Consider the following 20,927-nt stretch of genomic DNA (forward strand, 5'->3'; position numbering starts at 1 on the left):
AGATGTTTTTGAAAATAAATTTCACTCAAGCTTTTAGAATATTATTCTGGACACCAAGTACCAATATCATGGTTTGGAAATGACTTGCAAAATACTATGCAAATTATATGTAAATAGTATGTAAATTCATATGCAAATTACATTGCAAATAGGCTGACACACTTGCAACACATCATGGGGTACAGGTTAGTGTGCCCTCTCATTAAAAGACAAAAAAAATTACTCAAAAATGATGAAAACACCTGGGTACACTGAATATTCAATATCAATAAAACAGATTGGACACATGGACTACTAAACATTGTATCTAGACTACCAAATTAAATGTAGCTGTAGTCCAGGACACATAGACTACTAAACATTGTATCTAGACTACCAAATTAGCAGTAGTCCACAGGACACAGACTATACAACATTGTATCTAGACTACCAAATTAGCAGTAGTCCAGGGAACATAGACTACTAAACATTGTATCTAGACTACCAAATTAGCTGTAGTCCAGGACACATAGACTACTAAACATTGTATCTAGACTACCAAATTAGCAGTAGTCCAGGACACATAGACTACTAACTAAACATTATATCTAGACACCCAAATTGCTAGGAGTCCATGCTACACAGACTACTAAACATTGTATCTAGACTATCAAATTAGCAGTAGTCCACAGGACACAGACTATTCAACATTGTATCTAGACTACCAAATTAGCAGTAGTCCAGGGAACATAGACTACTAAACATTGTATCTAGACTACCAAATTAGCTGTAGTCCAGGACACATAGACTACTAAACATTGTATCTAGACTACCAAATTAGCAGTAGTCCAGGACACATAGACTACTAACTAAACATTATATCTAGACACCCAAATTGCTAGGAGTCCATGCTACACAGACTACTAAACATTGTATCTAGACTACCAAATTAGCAGTAGTCCACAGGACACAGACTATTCAACATTGTATCTAGACTACCAAATTAGCAGTAGTCCAGGGAACATAGACTACTAAACATTGTATATTGACTACCAAATTAGCTGTAGTCCAGGACACATAGACTACTAAACATTGTATCTAGACTACCAAATTAGCAGTAGTCCAGGACACATAGACTACTAACTAAACATTATATCTAGACACCCAAATTGCTAGGAGTCCATGCTACACAGACTACTAAACATTGTATCTAGACTACCAAATTAGCAGTAGTACAGGACACACAGACTACTAAACATTGTATCTAGACTACCAAATTAGCAGTAGTCCAGGACACATAGACTACTAAACATTGTATCTTGACTACCAAATTAGCTGTAGTCCAGGACACATAGACTACTAAACATTGTATCTAGACTACCAAATTAGCAGTAGTCCAGGACACATAGACTACTAAACATTGTATCAAGACTGCCAAATTAGCTGTAGTCCAGGACACATAGACTACTAAACATTGTATCTAGACTACCAAATTAGCAGTAGTACGGTACAGGACACATACATGTAGACTACTAAACATTGTATCTAGACTATGGGAGTTTATAAGGTGGTAGTCTATCAAACCAATGACAATCAATTTATAGCAATTTGATGCTGACACATTCACTTAGCTAAATCATGACTACCAAACTTACATTGCACATGTAGCAGTTAATTTGACCTGAGTTAATTCTTAAAAAGCATCCATATTGTAGACACAAGATTAAAACATCTAAATAATTCTAAATAGTGGGTCAATCTATTCACAAAGACTGAAGTGTGCAGTCAAAAATTTCAGGTACAATTTTTAAGTTTGTGTTTGGAACAAAAGCTCATTCGATACGATGGTTTACCAACACAGATGAATTTTGATTTGAAAATCTCGCATCGACTATATAAATAAACATGAGGTATGATTTTAAATCCATAAATACACTGCTTTCAATTCTATTTCTTACAGTATCTGAAAGTTTAAAGGGGAAACAGAGAACAGTGGGAATTCAGTATTAGTGATAACAACAGGGTTTAAGTTACGGGCTCTAACCCCATTCTTACCCTACCCCTAACTCCCTAGCTGCCAAAATAATGCCCATACTACAAGGTGTCAATCTCGAAAGGTGCTCCCCTATCAAGACTATATCATAGCATATGGATATGTAATATTTTTTATGTACAGGAAAGATTTAATTTTTTTCCACCACAATTTGAATAATTTTTTTTTTATATAAAACATTTTTGTACAAAACAGATTACAAAATAACATATTGTAATACTTTTCTCTGTTTTGATAATTAATGAACTACATTCACAATCACATGTCTGTAGGTCGCAATTACATTTGACCCAGAGGTTGTAATAAATTACAATTTATTTACTGTATAAAAACAATGAGACTTTTAATTCAATTATCTTAACACGTATCAAGGCAAAAGCATATCGAAAACGACATACTTTATCACTTAATTTAATATTTTTATGGTTTAAAAATTCGAAGTGCAAAATTAATATAAATCCGGAGTATTTCGATCATGACTTGACTTTTTGAGACCGGAGATTGATGCAGCTCGCCCGGACCCTGTGTGGCAGTCTCGCCGACTAGCCGTCGCAGACCCGTGCGACGTGCATATCGATCTCTGCGAGACGAGCAATTTGCATAATAATTGCTACGACCATACGTGATAATTTTCATTCAGGCGAATAAAAAATCAAAATAAGCCAGATACAACACCGAAGAATTGGTGAATATTGATTTGAAATTGTGGCCAGCACTTTGAAATTGCAGTTTAGGCACGTGAAATTGAGTTTTACCTATGCCACGCTACGACGAAACGCGGTCATCCCCGCACCCAGCATTCGCCAAGGCAGTGCAGCATTTACATGTGTAAAATGCCATTCATAACAATAGCAGGTTCACATACACGTTTTCGCCGACATCGCAGACGAACCAAAACAAACTTTTCCGGTTAATATCCACCTATATTTGCGACACAACTTGTTGAAATACTTTTAATATGACGATGGCACAGGATTACAGTTCAAATATCGTATTTTTTTACAAAAGCAAACAAAGGAAAATTTGGAGTGACAAAACCCTTTTTTCCTCTCACCCACCTTCTAATGGTTCGGCGACTTCTGTCTCCTCGGCAGAGGATTCCCCGTCTTTCTTCTTCTCCCCTGGCATTCTTTAAGTTGGAACTTATCAATCAACACAAGATGTGATCAAATTTTCACAAAAATATCGGCAATATCCCCGCAGATTTTCCAGGACAATCAATGGTAGATCGTCTGGGTGTCGAAAATGGCGGCGATTGGTTTCACCCCCCACGACAAAAGGGTGGCAAAACGAGTCCTGCACATGCGCAGTATGACGTCATTAGCCCCGGGGCTTATCCCATAATATTCTCCCTGCCATCCCATAATGTTAACTATACTTGACTAGTGAACATTGCGAATAAACTTAATTTTTCTCGTGGGTCGGGGAAAGTGAGGAGTACATGTGGCAAAATCTTTCTAAAAATAGAAGCAATCAATTAATTTGAAGAAAATGCAAAAATCAACAAATTTTCGCAAAAATGCAAGTAACTTGTGCATACTGTTGTAATATTGCTAACTTTCCATAAATTGTCTACATTCACAGTTGTATTTAACCGAAAATGTCGAAATTTGCTTTAAAAGAATGAAAAAAAAACATTTACAAGAAGGGATAGATGCAGGGCTAATATTGTGAAACAAATACCATACGGGTGGTGTGTGTACGTGTACGCGGTATCTGGAATTAGGGAACTCAGTGTCAAGTGATTTTTTTTTTAAATTTTAAATTGATAAGTAAAGCTTGCATTGTCAGTCAATTTATCAATTTTGCAAATCAAAATGACTGTACAGTTTAGTACATGACGTAGAGTATAGTACATACAGCCTTGTATTATATGTACAGCATACGGTATACATAGTGACTCGCAACGCAAGTACGTAACAGGTGTTTTCAGATGAATCTCAGCGGACTTCAAACTTAGTCTGTATACCAGTTTTCACTAACCAATGGGAAACTAGTTCGTATTGTACGTCATGTATTTCGACTGTGCGCGATCTCTAAAAATTAACTCTGACTGGGGAGTGCTTCAATGGAATTTTGGAATTCGTAATGATTATTTTTTTTATTTATATGCTGTAACTATGTATTTAGTTAACTTATGATATGGTCGGATATACATGATGTATCTAGATACTTAGTCCAGCAATCACTCCATATCAGCTGGTAACAGACAAACGTAAGCACTTAAAGACATATACATGTACTTTCGTCTTCAAATCGCTTCCGTTATTTAACTCAATCTCTCGACAATCCGATCGTTGGACAATTTTGGACAGACATCCATTTTTAAGTGCTTAGCTTCTAGATAGAAGGAATTGAAAGTAAGGACATACATACATACATACATACATACATACATACATACATACATACATACATACATACATACACGCATACACACACGGACAGACAGACAGACAGACAGACAGACAGACAGACAGACAGACAGACAGACAGACAGACAGACAAAGTCTAACTCCAATTTGAGGAGTTTCACTTTAATTTGTTGTTTACACGTAAGCTTAACAATGAATTCGAACTTTAAATTATGGTATTGAAATAGTTACTATCGTTCGGTAAAAAATACATCTCTTCAACCTTCTCTACATTTTCGGTCTGTCACACAGGCGTAATGAGACCTTCAAGTTACCCGAGCAGGTTGTGATGTGTAACTCAGATCTCTGCTGGCTGACCGAAAGAAGTAGTATAGTATATACGTGCACGTGGTTCGAATCATGCTTTATAACCCATGCTGATTATTTGCTGAGGGTTCCTGGGGCCATATCACCCAATATTGTGACCCCCCCACCACACACACACACACACACACACACACTTCATGGTATTAAATGATGAACTGAACTGCGTTGCTCAAATACCACGGTCACTTAAAATGCATGGGTACATGCGTACACTTTTGTGAATTCCAGATTCCCACAAACTAAGCACGTACGTGGTCATTAACCTTGCACTACCTACAATTGGGACATTTGTTCATCAAATAACCAACGATATATTCATTAAAATTGTCAGTTACTTAGAAAAAGACACTTTATCTGTTACGGTCAATATCAACTGTAGGTAGTGTAGTATAGTGGCAAGTTTAAATATTGAGCGAAAGCTCCAGTTTGTAACTAACCACAGTATATTGTAAACATTGCACATATTAATCAGTGGTCGATATTTTTCTTTAGCAATATAGAAACGGGTTGGAATCGTGATCGCCGTTGAGGGCGCTGATTTTGAGGTGCGGACCCGAAGATCAATTTGATTTGATTTATCGTGAATACAACTTACATGAAATACATTTATCACATGATGTAAATACTGTTCACAGTGTACTACACCATGATTAAGTTGTATGTAACAAAATTTTTTTTAAAAACCAAAAAAAAAACCCACCCCGCGTTCTAGATGCAACCTTAAAGAGTCGTTTACAAGGGGAAGAATGATTTTGTTTTGAACTTCCCATTTGGGTAGGATGGGTGTGAAGAAGCATTCAATACTTATCTAGTAGAGGGGGAGACAAACATTCAGTATTCATTTGGGGAGGGGGATAAAGAGGCATTTTTGACTGCAAGTATGAATTTTCATTCGGTCTAAAAAAATAATTGTTTGGTTCCGGTACCCTACCCTCACCTAGTTTTTCACTGCCGACCCTAAACTGTTTTTTTTTACATATTCAAGAAAAAATATTAAAATTATAAAAATGTGAACTCTCACGAGAAATCGCGGATGCGGAAACTGATATCAACTTAAGGAGACAATATAAAACTGTTCTTCCAATCTGTAATGGCTGTACATCTGATGGAAATAAATAAGAGAGAGACCATTTGGAAAACAATGGAGGACCTGAACTAGACACTCGCACATGAAAAAGAAACAAATCTAGCTACCCTACCTGTTCTAAAATTTAGCATAATCAGAACCACCTAAGTAACTATGAACCTACATGTAGTCTTGCTGCTAGACGTTTGGGCTTTCTTTCGATACTATAAGTGAACAAAGTTCGCAGTGAGGGCTTGCCCAAACACTCGGATGTTCCATCCTCGATAGCGATGTTCGGGCGGGTGTCGTATTCTACCGGAAGAACATCCGAGGTCTAGCAGATAGACTACTATGAACCCAGAGTCCATGAACATGTATTCTCGCAGGAAAATTCTGTCTAAAAGGAACACTAGTTCTAATATTGCAATGAGAAGGAAGTTTTACAATTTTCACACGCGCCACATTCAAATAAACTACATGTCAATATCAGTTTGGTGTTGTTCTTTATTTCACCAAATGACAATTACATCTGCATGTAAAAATGAAGCAAAAAAAGTGGATATTTTATATTTTTTTGTTAAAACTCTTCAACACAGTACTATTTGGTCCCAGTTGAGAATAATGCTAGTAATCCTCCAGCCATGGCCACAGACAGAACGTAGTTTCTGGAAAAAAATGTTGTCAAGGAAAAATACACCACTTTGAAAACTAGGTGAAGTTATTATCACAGTGCACTTACTGTATGTACTACATTTTGTAAAATACAAATGTACCATGACGTTTTGGACATTGACGGCCTTGTGGAGTCAAAGTATCGTTAGTGTTGACACTACTGTAATCAATTCTTACTAACAACTTGGTGGTTAGGGACGATAGCACAATGTCCCACAACTCGACAAACGAACATAGTTAAATTAGCCCCCCCCCCCCCACCACACACACACACAAGTGCGACACCAAACATTTATATATGATATAAACTGATGAAAACTGAAGCGGTCACACCACTACAATCAATGTAATGTAAAAACATGATTGTAAACACATTTTAAGACTACCAGAAACCCAGCATCACATCTCACATTAGAAGTAAATTTTTATCAACATCTCAGTAGTAAATACAAAAGCTGTTATCATTGAAGGAATGAAAATTGTATTACTATAGGTAATAGTATTTTATACTTTTGTCAAAACAAATTTTGATATCAAATCTCCACTGCTGCTAGTGTCTACCAAACACAACAACCTTGTGGAGGTTGGGTAACTTGTAAGTGAATGCATGGGAGTGATACACTGTAACTTACAATTTATTGATACATGTGTCATCAACTTTGTGTGCTTTCCAAGTAATTCAACAATTTGTACAAGATTTCATTTGCTCGTTGTTTTACTGAAATAAACTAACGAACTAAAACTATTTTCAATGACGGTTCCACTAAGCAGTATGCTCAAAGGGGAAAAATGATGATTAGTTCAATTATAACGATGTTGCATAGACTACACTTTCTGTACAACTCCGATCTCTGTTGATGTATATTCCAAAGGCATGTTATTTAGTACAGCGAATGTTACTATAAATACACATTAATCAACTATCCTTCAATTGCAGCTACTTAGCTCGTTAGTCTTTCATGTCAGTAGGAACTTCAAGGATCCTACCATCAATATCAGGGATCTGTTTATTGTATTTTCACAACCCATGTGCTCATTAGCTTCACTTGCATCTGCCGTAAGTGTTTTATTTTCCTATGGTTTCATTTCTTTACTTTTTGATTTTTCAATCAGTTTGTCATTACATATCATTAAAGACGTTCAAATTGTAACACTAAATGTGTGCATGTAGTGGATAAATGAGCACTGACAAGTATGTATGTATGTATGTATGTATGTATGTATGTATGTATGTATGTATATATATATGTATGTATATATGTATGTATGTGTGTGTATGTATGTATGTATGTATGTATGTGTGTGTGTGTATGTATGTATGTATGTATGTATGTATGTATGTATGTTACATACATAATGTATGTATGTATGTATGTATGTATGTGTGTATGTATGTATGTATGTATGTATGTTGGTGGCTAAACATGCTAGCAGACATGTTTATGTCTGTAGGCAAGTGTGAGGTTGCTTGTGTATTTGTTTTGTCACACAACTTCAAACCCCTAGTAGCTTGTAATCAAAGAATACACAATGAATGTCTCTGTCTGTCTGTCTGTCTGTCTGTGTGTGTGGACAAGTGGGAGTCTACTTGTTTTGTTATACACCTGTAGACTCCTAGTACCGGTAGCTATCCCAGTAGCTAATATTAAATCAAAAGGATACACAGTGGGGTTGAAAGACTTCAAGAAGTAGAATGATGCCAGGATAATGAGGAACAGATAGAGGGCATTGTTGTAAAAGATGGCAAAGGTGGTAGCTTCATAGTCGGCTACTTCATTCTTCTGCCACAAGATTCTGTAAAGACAAGTTTAAATGGTCAAGATAGGACTTTGAAGTTGGAATAACCATCTCATGGTATGTAAAGCCATAGTAGTAGTCATAACATCTTTTTTCATTTTTTTGAACATTGAAAAAATTAGAAGTAGTCCAGGGCAAATAGACTATGGTACTAAACTTGTATCTAGACTACCAAATTGACAGTAGTCCAGGGCATATATAGACTACTAAACAATGCATCTATCTAGATAGACGGTAAGACTAACTTACCAGTCTGCGAGAGCATCGCTAAAAGGGGTGTTTTGTATGTACCGATATCTACCACATAATTGTACTCGAATGTCCTTGTACTGTGGGCACTCCGACTACGTAGGGCTAATAATTTGTTAATGTGTTACTGCAACACTCCGTGTTACTGCGACACTGTGTTATTGCGATGCTCCTCGGGGCATTGCAGTAACACATCAATGAGTGATTAGACCTATGTACATGTGGGCACTCCGACTACGTAGGGCTAATAATTTGTTAATGTGTTACTGCAACACTCTGTGTTACTGCTACACTGTGTTATTGCGATGCTCTTGAGGCATTGCAGTAACACATTAATGAGTGATTAGACATATAAACATGTAGTCAATGAGGGTCCACAGTACAAGGATATTTGAATACAATACATGTAATTATGCAGTAGATATCGGTACATACAAAACAGTCCTTTCAGCGATGCTCCCGAGGACTGGTGAGAGAGACTAGCATCTAGACTAACAAATTTACAAGGTGGTTGTCTGTTAGGCAGAAAGATATCAATAGAACACAGTTCTCTTAGCTAAATTTTACCAAGTGTAGACATTAAATTCAAGGGCTAATGGTTCTGTAGCTACGCAATGGCTATAACTTCATATTTTTGATTTTTAACATGTTTGCAGTGTTTGGACAATAGAGGGCACCCTACAAAACTATTATTTTAACACACAATGTTGCCCACTCATTCACATCAACAACTTGTGTGTGGATATCTCTGATTGAAGATACTAACCTTTCATCTTTTTCTTTGCGCGACATCTTTTTAGAGTCAGCATCTGATAAATTCACCCTACAAAACTAATATTTTAACACACAATGTTGCCAACTCATTCACATCAACAACTTGTGAGTGGATATCTCTGAATGAAAATACTAACCTTTCATCTTTTTCTTTGCGTGACATCTTTTTAGAGTCAGCATCTGATAATTTCTTCATGACTTCTTTGGAGACAGCTTCTTCTCTTTTCAAAGCAATTCTATGAATAACAAAAAGTTCATGTACATTGACAATACCAGGACTTTCTAGCGACTCGTAGTGACAAATTACATGTATGTCACCCATATTTTCTGTGACTGATCAAAGAAAAATATTGGGGCATAATATCTTATGAGTAACACTGAAGTAAAGCATTTTCTCTACACTCATTTATAGCATTCCTATCAAGTGTAAAAGTAAACTGTTTCAATTGGTTTATTACAGCCCTAGCACGTGGTCTTTCTGATGTGGTCAATTAGCAAATGAAACAGTATACATTGTACTTTTACACTTGATGTGGATGCTATAAATGATTGTAGTATATACAGAAAATGCTTTACTTTGGTGTTATGGGTTGTATTAGCAAATGAAACAGTATACTTTTACACTTGATGTGGATGCTATAAATGATTGTAGTATATACAGAAAATGCTTTACTTTGGTGTTATGGGTTGTATTAGCAAATGAAACAGTATACTTTTACACATGATGTGGATGCTATAAATGATTGTAGTATATACAGAAAATGCTTTACTTTGGTGTTATCGGTTGTATTACACTTCAAACCATAATGTTGCAATAGTTGCAATAACAGTTGTACATCTATCTGTGTTAGTTTGCCGATAGTGCATCTACAGTAATATTGTCAATTTTCTGGTTCTAAGATGCGTTGCTCGAGAGGACGTCACTTATGTTGTTACATTTAGTCTTGTTTTGTCTTTATTACATTTGAAGTAACATTTTCATCAGGAAACGATGGAAAGACAAGTTGATCTCTTTGATTATGGGTGATTTTATAGGACAAAGAATAAACGTCATAATGTCGTCAATGATATAGAGGGATTTTATGGGTGAACCGAGGGTACAGTCAGGTGACAACCATCCCCTGAGCAGTGCGTGGGCACACACAGTACGCTCACAATACATGGTATTGTATGGAAAGACGAGCAATGAATCTTGGAACCGACAGTACGTCTATTGTTGTCATTTCTCAGACTTACTTGTGTTTGAGTACAAATTTGACATTTTTGTAGGCAAAGGCCACCATCCATGTGCTAACAAGTGTCATGATTCCAAAGAGTATACCAGATTGGAACAGGTCCATTTGGTGAATACGCCAAAATACCCCTACAATGCAAAACAAAGAAATTATTATCTTCAGACTTCTGGGTTACATGTACCTTCACAAGATGATCAGTTTGAAAATACATCTATGCCTGCCTGTCAATCTTGTGTTTACCAGCCTTGCTTCCATTGGTCCAGGCTACAACTTAGAATATATGATTCTGACTATTTGGCACACAATATGGTAAGTTACCCTGTACTGTACGACCTTTAGTGTAGCTTCATTGTGTTTCTCCACACTTTTGTATTTCATGTGAAATGCGTACGCATGTACATTAATTTTCGTTTCATACAATTTCAAAGCTCTGCAATATTTTTAGTCCAATACAATATGGCCCTGAGACTTTAATATATCCGCTTCGAAAAACACACACTTCTCCAGTAAACAACACAACCTAGCGTTCTGATCAGCTGTTTACTACGCTACGCTGGCGTGGGTCACGCCGTCCACAATTCCATTGCCTAAGATAACGACAGAATATTGGGTAAAAATAAGAAAACTTACAGATTGGAATGGCTGAAACGATAAATGCATTTCCGTAGAACAATGCTGATGACTTTGTACTGACATTTCTGCTGAAATCTTGGAGCAAAAGCTCCTCTTCTTTTGTAAGTTTTTTGCTACCACCGGCCATCTTGAACGCTGTGTCGAAAAAGGAAGTGGACACGTCGACAAATCCCGACAAGGACCGAAAACTGTCGAACACTGCTGGGGAGTCCTAAACTCGAAGTCGTGCAGTAATTGAAACAATTCCGTAAATGTACACCATGGGACTATATTAAGTTGTTCGTTAAGAAATGAGCAGTTTAACTAACTACTCTTACGTTAGATTAGCCATTTGGTTTATTTTCGTACTCTCGCTCGGCAAGACACGGTGCATAATAATCCGACTAACCTAGGGAGTTCATATAATTTGACCTCTAATTGACCTTTTATAAAGATATCGTTCGCTCATTTACTACCATAAATATTAACAGTAATATATCGACGGTTGGAGGTAAGTCCTGGACAATTGCATCTGCTAGAGAACATTTTTATTGACCACATTGATTGAAACTATTCAACTATAACAGAATCTGTGAATTCCGGGAATTATAATGTCTTCATATTTGTCCAACGTGCATGATCACAGATCAGTAATTTGCAGCACTGAAAAAAGTGATATAATATCATTTTCTGTTCGCACGATGTACTTAGTTTTCATTCAGATTCTAAGACCTTGTGAACTTATACGTGCATGTAGCAAAGAAAAAAAAAGGTACCAAAAATATGAAATACATGTAAAACAGAAATAAGTTGTTTATTTATGTATTCATATAATATTTTGTTTTATTTTCATTTTAATAATTGATATTAATAATACATTTTTATTATAAAAGTGCTCTTCCATTCTAATCAATGTGTTTTAAATTTTTACTTACTGCTGGCACAACTGGGGAGCATAGAATCCTTTTGTCTAGTCTAGTCTAGTATGCCATCTCTGATTATGCATACTCGTTCCTAGCTCTACTTGTATGGCTGTAGTCTGTAAGGTACGCCGTGACGGTGCGCCCTCAAACATCGGCCAACCCCTAACAGTGAGAGGAGGCCGGTGAGGGCGAAACGTCACGACGTATCTTACAGTCTAGTATGGCTGTAGTGTACAAATACAAAGTAGGCTCTGACTTGAATACAGTTAGATATATTTGATATCACTCAATTCTCATAGTGACCAAATATATCCGACTCCGTACTCAAGTCGGAGCCTCCTCGGACTATTGCGTACGTTGCACTCCACAAAGGGGTCAAGTGAGGTACTGTCTTTATTCACTCTTATTTGTGTAGATTATTCATAATTTTATTATTTTTTATCTAATCTAGGGTGATAAATTTGAAGTATGAAGTATTTAGCTTCAGATTCTGGGATTAAAATCAGACCCTGTGAAAGAAGAGATATCATAGCAGTCGTGAAGGTTTTCAGAGATGGCTGTATTGATAATTCCCATGATATCTTCCGTGTGTTTTTGCAACGACAGAGTGCAAGACTATACATAAGTATCATTGCGTTCATTGGGTGGGTGTTTTTTCGTTCTTTCGCAATAGCTGGTTCTATTGTCGTCACGACGATTGCAGTCTTGTATGTTGTTAGCTACATCAAAAGTTGTGCGTATGCGAAAAGCAGGATTCAGTCAGACTTGAAAGATATCAAGCGTAACTACATTGAAAACCGACAGGCCAGGTTATTTGTCGCTGATGATGATGGCGAAATTGTCGGAACCGTTACAGTCAACACCATGCGTATAGACCCTCATAGTCTTCGCTTACAAACGCTAAGTGTCTCCAGAATGTACCGACACGTTGGAATCGGGACAATGCTAGTTAAAGCAGTCATCAGCTTTGGTAAAAAGAATCGGTATGAGAAAATCCAAGCGTCTGTCAGTGAGTCACAAGTCGCAGCACAACGTACATTAGAAGGATGTGGATTCAAGATGAAGACAAGGAAAATGACCACATTTTTCCCATTTTTCAGACTGTACATGAAAGTTTACGACTGTCAACTTCAAGAAAGTGACTAACTTCTTCCAGGGCCTAACAACTTGGAATGCTATTTCCCCCATTTTTTAGACCATACACGTAAGTTTACATCTGTCAATTGTTAGTCCCAGGCCTTTAAAATCACTGCCAAAGTGCTTTTTTTATTCATTACAATGTTTCAAATCTCAGTTATGCCTTCAATTTATACTGTGGTCATATTTTTTAAGTACTGGATTTACCTGAAGATACATGCAAAAGCTGTTTTTCACATATGCTGTGTTGCTCTGCCCCCACAAGCAGTGTGTCCTCTAAGCCAATTTGATGTGCCACTGATGCACACAATTTCTAGTGATGCTGGAGTTCCCCTATCTCTTACTATGTGGTTACTCACAAGAATGAAATGCCAGTTTTTATCATACTGACCCACAACAACAAAATTTGGCTATCATTAGAGGTCACACTGCTCACCAGCGTGAGGGGTTGACCAATGTGTGAGGACGCCCTGTCATGGCGCACCTTACAGACTAATGACAATAGCAGAATGATAAAACATAAAAAAAAGATGAAAAAAATCTCTTTCAAAGAAAACTTCCAGCCATAATTTATGAGAACATGTGTATGATAATGCATTGTGTATCTATTTTGTATATTTAACATTGCATATATGTTTTGTATATTTAGCAATATTCCAGTAAATTCTGTTTATTTAATTTATGATTTCTGTCTCTCTTAGAGGTTTGTATACTTTGAACTGGATGTTTTATTTCTGTGTTTTGACACTGAAAATACTGTATACCAGGACATTTTTGCTGAAGACTTATTTTCGCTTATTTCACTGGAAAACAAAAACATGGAAATACGTAGTGACTAAATTGCCTGCTTGTATATGAACATAATGTACTAGTCTAGTAATTAGTTAAAATTAGTAGTGACTAAAATACCTTCTTGTACATGAACACAATGTACCAGTCTGGTAATTAGTTAAAATAAGTAGTAACTAAAATGCTTTATTGTACATGAACACAATGTACCAGTCTGGTAATTAGTAAAAATAAGTAGTGACTAAAATACCTTCTTGTACATGAACACACATGTACCAGTCTGGTAATTAGTTAAAAAATAAGTAGTGACTAAAATGCCTTCTTGTACAATGTACTAGTCTGGTAATTAGTAAAAATAAGTAGTGACTAAAATACCTTCTTGTACATGAACACAGTGTACCAGTCTGGTAAGTAGTACAAATAAGTAGTGACTATGCCTATTAGTACATGAACACACATGTACCAGTCTGGTAATTAGTAAAAATAAGTAGTGACTAAAATGCCTCCTTGTACATAAATACATTATATCAATCTGGTAATTAGTAAAAATTGGTCTTTGAAAAGTAGTTGAAAACTGTCAAATCGCCACATTTTCTAGTAGCGAAAATATCTCGGTTTATCTGATTTCACTTGCCTTGCCAGACATGTGTAGTTAGGATTCAGTAGACACTGGTGGCCCATATAGTTGTATGGTATACATGCATACTAATGCAAGTATGGTTCAATTCAACGTCTGTACCACACTTATTTATAGCATTTATTTCATGTGTGAAATAACAATATCTATTGCTCATTTTTGCACACCAGTTTTATGACGTCTTCACCTTACTAACTTCCCAGTGGTAACATTGTTTATAGATTTGTTACATTTTGAAGTACCACTATCATCCACTCGTGTAATTTTTTTTTTAAAGTAGATTTTATGTAATAGTTTGCGTTTATTAGTCGATACCTTACTTTCTGCAGTAATACCTGGTATGAATTTTACCATCCTTTCTTTCCATATGTCCTATACTCTATGTCCTATACTGAAGAAATCTGATGTAGCGGTGAGCTATTTGTGATTTATTACCTTCATTATTTTGCTTTCAGGAATTATCACTTCTTTCAAATACTTACTGAACCTTCATGTACATTCAAATACTTACTGAACCTTCATGTACATTCAAATACTTACTGAACCTTCATGTACATTCAATCATGCTCATTACTGGCAAAATTCAAATCTCGAATAGTTAATCAAAACCAATGAACTGCAGTAAGACACATTCTCATTGGTTAAATGGAGCATTATACAAGACGCATTCTTATTGGTTAAATATAATGCAGTCTGATTTGATGTAGGGGCAAGCAAGTCCAAACCATGAATGTGTAATAACAAGGACAATTGAAGAAAAAACCAAAAGTACTAATGAATAAATGGCCCACTACAGTCTGTAAGGTATGCCATGATGGGGCGCCCTCACACATCGGTCAATCCCTTTCCTGATCAGGCCAGCGAGGGCGTAGTGACATTGATGTAGCTTACAGTCTCAGCCCACTACTACATCAGATTTTAATCAGATCTCCTTTTGGCATCCTTCAAATTGCAGTGCCTTCATGAAGTTCATTCATACGTACATATAGTATACACATTTGCAAACTGTTTTTTTTTTCAAAATATTTAAAAAGTTGTATATTTATTTTGGTAACTACTGCCAATTTACATGTATTGGTCGCAGCAGTTGATGGAGTTATTTATTTTTTGTAATATAAGCAGTGAAGTTCTTATTAATATTTATTTCAAACAGAAAAAAAACTTTTATACTTTTTTCAAAACTTCTAAAGAGTTACATGTAAATATTTGTATCTATGTTCCAACTGTGTTAGCAGTCTGTTTGAGTGATGTGTTTGTGAGATATGTTGACATTTTTACAGATCAAAGGGAAACAAAAGTGAGTTTGATTTTATATTAGCTGTATTTCTGTATGTTTACTAAGGAAAGTAATTTTCACCAATTCAACATCATGAACCTCTTTAAAGTGGCCAGATAGATGAGGATTTGGTATTTATTTTGGATTTTTAATTCATAGAACAATTTTATCATGACTTCCTACTTGAAAAATCAATGTGAAACAACATATGCCAAGTCCTTTTTAGTAACTCAATACATTGCAAAAGATTCATAAATGTGTACAATAACAAACTTTTTACACATTTGTTTTAAAAAAATAGCTTTTTGCAACATATTGAGTTACAAACACAGACTTGGTCTATGTTGTTTCACTTTGATTTTTCAAGTAGGAAGCTATGATAAAACTGTTTTATAAATTAAAGATCAGTATCAAATCCTCATCCATATGGCCACGTTAACATACAAATATAAAAATTAGAAATTTATACTTTCGCCATATCTGGCTTAGAATATGCGTGCTGTTCAATGGGACACTGAATTCTGGGAAACAAACAAAGTAAGGAGCTTCACATCTCTTTAAAACAATAGCATTGAACATTGTTTAGTCAATGGAACAGGTCTGAGGTATGAAATTGCAAACTGTGTTTCCCAGAATGCCTCACTCTAGCTTTCAGCAGGCCTCTTCTAGTCTAGTCTCGGTTACCCAGACTCTTGCCGCTTGGGGCTCTGCCTACAAGACCTCCACAAATGAGTGTCTGAGAAAACCACATTCCAACTACCCTGTGACAGAAGTCACACAGTACATTTCTTTGGGGTGGTCTTGTAGGCAGAGGCCCCCAGTGGCGAGAGTCTGGGCCACCGAGACTACTTCTAGTCCAGATTTGCCATTTTGATAACTCTATTTTAGAGAACTTCATGGAATGTAGAATTGATGAAAAAAGACTTTTCTTGACCCTTTATGAATAGACAAATGTAGCCAAGATGAAACTAGCTTTGCCATTGTTCCCCAGATAGATTTTTGATAATTTTAGTAGAAAAGTGATTGGAAATAATGTATTCTCGCAAACCAGAGCTGTTATTTCTTCCACGACACTACAAAATAAGGAGAGCTATTGGCGGTGTGTCTTGGATGGTGCCGTAAAAGAGGCTGTGGTTTACGACGATGAAATAACGCTGTTTAGGTTGTCATTATGGTTAGCCTATACAAAGTCATTCTTAAAGGGGGCACAAGCTGAGTTTACTCGTGTTTGGGTTTAGTTGTATATTTACAAGGTACTCAGAGTATTGTACTTACTAGAGTACACTTAGCCACCACTTGCAATTGATTGAACTCAAACCTGGTATCAAGATATAATTCATAAACGATCCCATGACGTAATTTATGATATTGTATCAAAATGTTCAGGTAATCTCAACGATGCTATCAACTGTTCTAACAATGCCAGAAGACAATCGTTATGTTGTACAAGGCATGCATCGACATAAACGCATTTTAAAAATAGTTTAATCGAGGTATTTTCACTTCAGTAAAAACTTTCTAAACTCAGCTTGTGCCATTTTATCTTGGAATATTTCATGTCAGTATTAATAATTATTCACTGAATTTATATATGTTATGTATTCATATGTTTGTTAGTAAATGTATACAGCTAAAACAGGAATTGTTTGCCTGAAAAGTGTAAGTCTCAATTACCCAATCTCACCACTGATGGCGCACTTCAAGCCAAGTGATAGCTAGGTATTGAAAGCGTGAGTACCTATTGTAAAGGAAGATGGCCACTGTCTGAATCTATGGAAGTCACTGATTGGACGAACAATTTGCAGTGAATATATCGTCGGTTGTTTTATGAAAAACAAAAAAAATACTCTAGTTACAGCTAGTGCAGGTTTAATAAACCAGGCGTCTTCTAATCTCATTTTCTCAAACTTTCTTTTGGTGGTCTGGTAGAAGAACACCCAGCTGCGACAGGCTGTGTAACTGAGATGGGGCTTCTTCATGTTGGAAACAACAGAAGGAACAATGTTTTTGAGTTTTTCAATATCAAACAAGCATGTACAGGAAAGTTGAAATTTAGGTAGATATTACAAATTTGACAGTCATAACATGGAATTTTTAGAATTATACATTGGAGATTCATTGACTAACTGTTACTGTTTAGTTTAGATAAAGTTAAGATTTTAGAAGAATGTTCTGTGTTTGCAGACTTAACTATTGTTGTAACTTACTTGTACCGTATAGTAATTATCTGCGCACCAGAGGCTGTTGGAACTTTTGCTACAATCATAGACCCTACACCAAGTAGGGTCTATGCTACAATTAGGAAACCTTAGTCAGTTAAAAAAAAAAAAAAAAATCATAAGTGGACCACCTAAGTCAGTTATAAAAAAGCATAAGCACTAGACCACTTAAGTCAGTTATTTTTTTTAAGAATAAGAACTAGACCACGTAAGTACAAAATGTAACAACCAGACCACCTGAGATGGTTATAAATAGTTATAAATAACAATAATAATATCTAAGTTGGTAATAAAAATTACAGCTAAGTGAATTATAAAATGACCATTGGACTACCTAAGTTGGGTATGAAAATCACAACTTTTCCCTTTACATTGAAATGGTGGCTAAGTTTACCATTGTTCATCTACATGGTTACTTTAATGAAATATGATAAGATTTGACGTAAAATACACACTGTTCTGTGATTTTACTTCCAGGTGTTAAATAGAATTAAAGAGGTCATATGGATGAGGATTTGGTATTTGTTTTGGATATTTAATTCATAAAGCAATTTTATCATGACTTCCTACTTGAAAAATCAATGTGAAACAACATAGACCAAGTCTGTGTTTGTAACTCAATACATTGTAAAAAGCTAAAAAAATCTGGAAAAAGTTTGTTATTGCACATACAATAACAAACATTTTACACATTTAGTAATCTTTTGTATTTTATTGAGTTACTAACAAGGACTTATCATATGTTATTTCACATTGATTTTCAAGTAGGAAGTCATGATAAAATTGCTTTATGAATTAAAAATCCAAAATAAATACCAAATCCTCATCCATATGACCACGTTAAGTGAAGTTATTCATGGAAACATACAGCATACTAAACTTATGAAAATGCAATAAGGTATTAGATATTGTGAAATAGTTTTGTTGTAATGTGATGTATGATTGTTAGTAGTTGTCATGTGATTGGATCTAATCAGCCAGTTAATTGTATTACAGTAATTACTTGTAAATAAGTTTTAAAACATTTTGATTGAAATGAATGTCAGTGTTGAAGGAAACAATAAATGAAGCAATCTCAGACATATGTGCTGATGCGATGTTGTGTAAAGAATGCAAACGAGAGAGAGAGAGAGAGAGAGAGAGAGAGAGAGAGAGAGAGAGAGAGAGAGAGAGAGAGAGAGAGAGAGAGAGAGAGAGAGAGAGAGAGAGAGAGAGAGAGAGAGAGAGAGAGAGAGAGAGAGAGAGAGAGAGAGAGAGAGAGAGAGAGAGAGAGAGAGAGAGAGAGAGAGAGAGAGAGAGAGAGAGAGAGAGAGAGAGAGAGAGAGAGATTCTGATTCTGAGTATCAATGACAGACTATTTATCGAACTGTGTTCTCCGCAAAGATGACTACCGTACTAACGCCACTGTGTTTACATTTTGTTGTTGTTGGGTGGACGCGGACGTTCCGTTCTGGACGCGACAGACGAATTCCGCAGCGCTGATTGGATAAAAGTTTCTATCACATGACAGGGTCAGTATTATTTTCGAGGGGGACAAGTTCCATTTTGTGGGGGTTGAATTTGGATATAAAATAAAGGCTTTGCTTAAAGATAACACTGGTCACGTGTTCAGTAGCATTTGATGACGGAAAGATTGTAAGCAGTACATCATCATACCCAAAACAAAACACCACATCGCATCACATCGCATCATATCGCATCACATCACATCACATCACATCACAACACAACACAACACAACACAACACAACACAACACAATACAACACATCACATCACACCACACCACACCACACCACATCACATTACACCACACAACACAACACAACACCACACCACACCACACCACTTCACATCGCATTACATCACACCACACCACACCATACCACACCACTTCACATCGCATTACACCGAAACACCACACCGCACCTCACCACACCACACCATACCACACCACTTCACATCGCATTACACCGCACCAGACCAGACCAGACCATACCACATATACACCACACCACACCACACCACACCACACCGCCCATTAATAATACAAGTGACACACTTTTGCTCTCTTGGGTTTGCCCAATTGTTTGGTTGCCTATGTGTTTGTCTCGTTATCTCATTTGAAGTCGTAACAATGCTAGAGAAGCAGTCGAGTGAAAACGTGCAATCCTATCTCCATACCCGAGTAATGCTGTTAGCCATATAGTAGTGCTATTCGTGACGACTTTTGACCCCAAAAAGGCTGGGTGGAAATAAACAGAAAATTATCCTCTCCGTGTATACAATACGTTTCTTTCAAAGAGACAACGCCTTTCAATTTCCGAAATTGAACCTTTGTTGGTGAGAAGATATCCACCCTTATTTATACACAGAAGCGTTGATAGCAAGCATGAATGCCTTTTCGTGTTCTTTGGATAATTGTTCAGTGTTACTCAAATATACCCACACCTTTGCATGCTTCATGTCAGATTGGCAGCATTGGTGAGTTCTAATATCCCAAAGTCCGTGCCGTCGACACGGTTTTTTTTTTCCAGAATTCTTAAATATTTTATTGTAGAAATATTACAATAGTTGTCTTATAGGTTTTGGTTTCAGAGTATTAATAACTAAAGTGACGTGTTTTACTTCAAATTGTACAAACATCATCGACTTTAGTGGTCACGTGTTTCATTGGACAATTCATACAATAAAAACACAGTTTGACAGGTATTTCTTTAAGAGTCGCTACTTCAGTGAATTGGACGCATTCAACCGTGCCACATTTTT

At 36.3% G+C, this 20,927-nt stretch overlaps 3 protein-coding genes across 4 annotated transcripts in view; 1 reads left to right on the top strand and 2 right to left on the bottom strand.

Annotated features, from left to right (window-relative positions):
- LOC144451624 (chromodomain-helicase-DNA-binding protein 4-like) overlaps nt 1–3,297 on the bottom strand; it is a 48,589-nt gene extending 45,292 nt beyond the window's left edge. For both annotated transcript variants that reach the window (XM_078142518.1, XM_078142517.1), the window contains exon 1: nt 3,091–3,297. In XM_078142518.1, coding sequence (XP_077998644.1) covers nt 3,091–3,160 — 70 coding nt within the window. In that variant the 5' untranslated portion in view covers nt 3,161–3,297. The remainder of the gene's footprint in view (nt 1–3,090) is intronic.
- A 3,026-nt stretch (nt 3,298–6,323) lies between these two features.
- On the bottom strand, nt 6,324–11,332 carry LOC144451571 (translocon-associated protein subunit gamma-like). Its single transcript, XM_078142452.1, has 5 exons — nt 11,197–11,332; nt 10,568–10,694; nt 9,469–9,567; nt 8,174–8,305; nt 6,324–6,504 (listed from the first exon to the last, which is right to left on the bottom strand). The coding sequence occupies exons 1-5, from the start codon at nt 11,324–11,326 to the stop codon at nt 6,438–6,440; spliced, it is 555 nt and encodes a 184-aa protein (XP_077998578.1). The 5' UTR covers nt 11,327–11,332; the 3' UTR covers nt 6,324–6,437.
- A 1,237-nt stretch (nt 11,333–12,569) lies between these two features.
- LOC144451223 (putative N-acetyltransferase camello) lies at nt 12,570–13,247 on the top strand. The gene has a single exon (XM_078142023.1). It carries the CDS (start codon nt 12,570–12,572, stop codon nt 13,245–13,247), a length of 678 nt encoding a protein of 225 aa, XP_077998149.1.
- The last annotated feature ends 7,680 nt before the right edge of the window (nt 13,248–20,927 follow it).

The sequence above is a fragment of the Glandiceps talaboti genome, chromosome 21 (genome assembly GCF_964340395.1).
Source record: "Glandiceps talaboti chromosome 21, keGlaTala1.1, whole genome shotgun sequence".
Lineage (NCBI taxonomy): Eukaryota > Metazoa > Hemichordata > Enteropneusta > Spengelidae > Glandiceps > Glandiceps talaboti.

Bases quoted from the DNA above. Each gene is read 5' to 3' on its own strand.
- LOC144451571 (XM_078142452.1), bottom strand. From the start codon at position 11,326: ATGGCCGGTGGTAGCAAAAAACTTACAAAAGAAGAGGAGCTTTTGCTC. The intron at 8,306-9,468 runs GTTAGTATTTTC...TTGTCTTTACAG, and splicing joins CGCAAAGAAAAAGATGAAAG to AATCTTGTGGCAGAAGAATG. The intron at 6,505-8,173 runs GTATCCTTTTGA...ATTTTTTTCCAG, and splicing joins AAGTCTTTCAACCCCACTGT to AAACTACGTTCTGTCTGTGG.
- LOC144451223 (XM_078142023.1), top strand. From the start codon at position 12,570: ATGAAGTATTTAGCTTCAGATTCTGGGATTAAAATCAGACCCTGTGAA.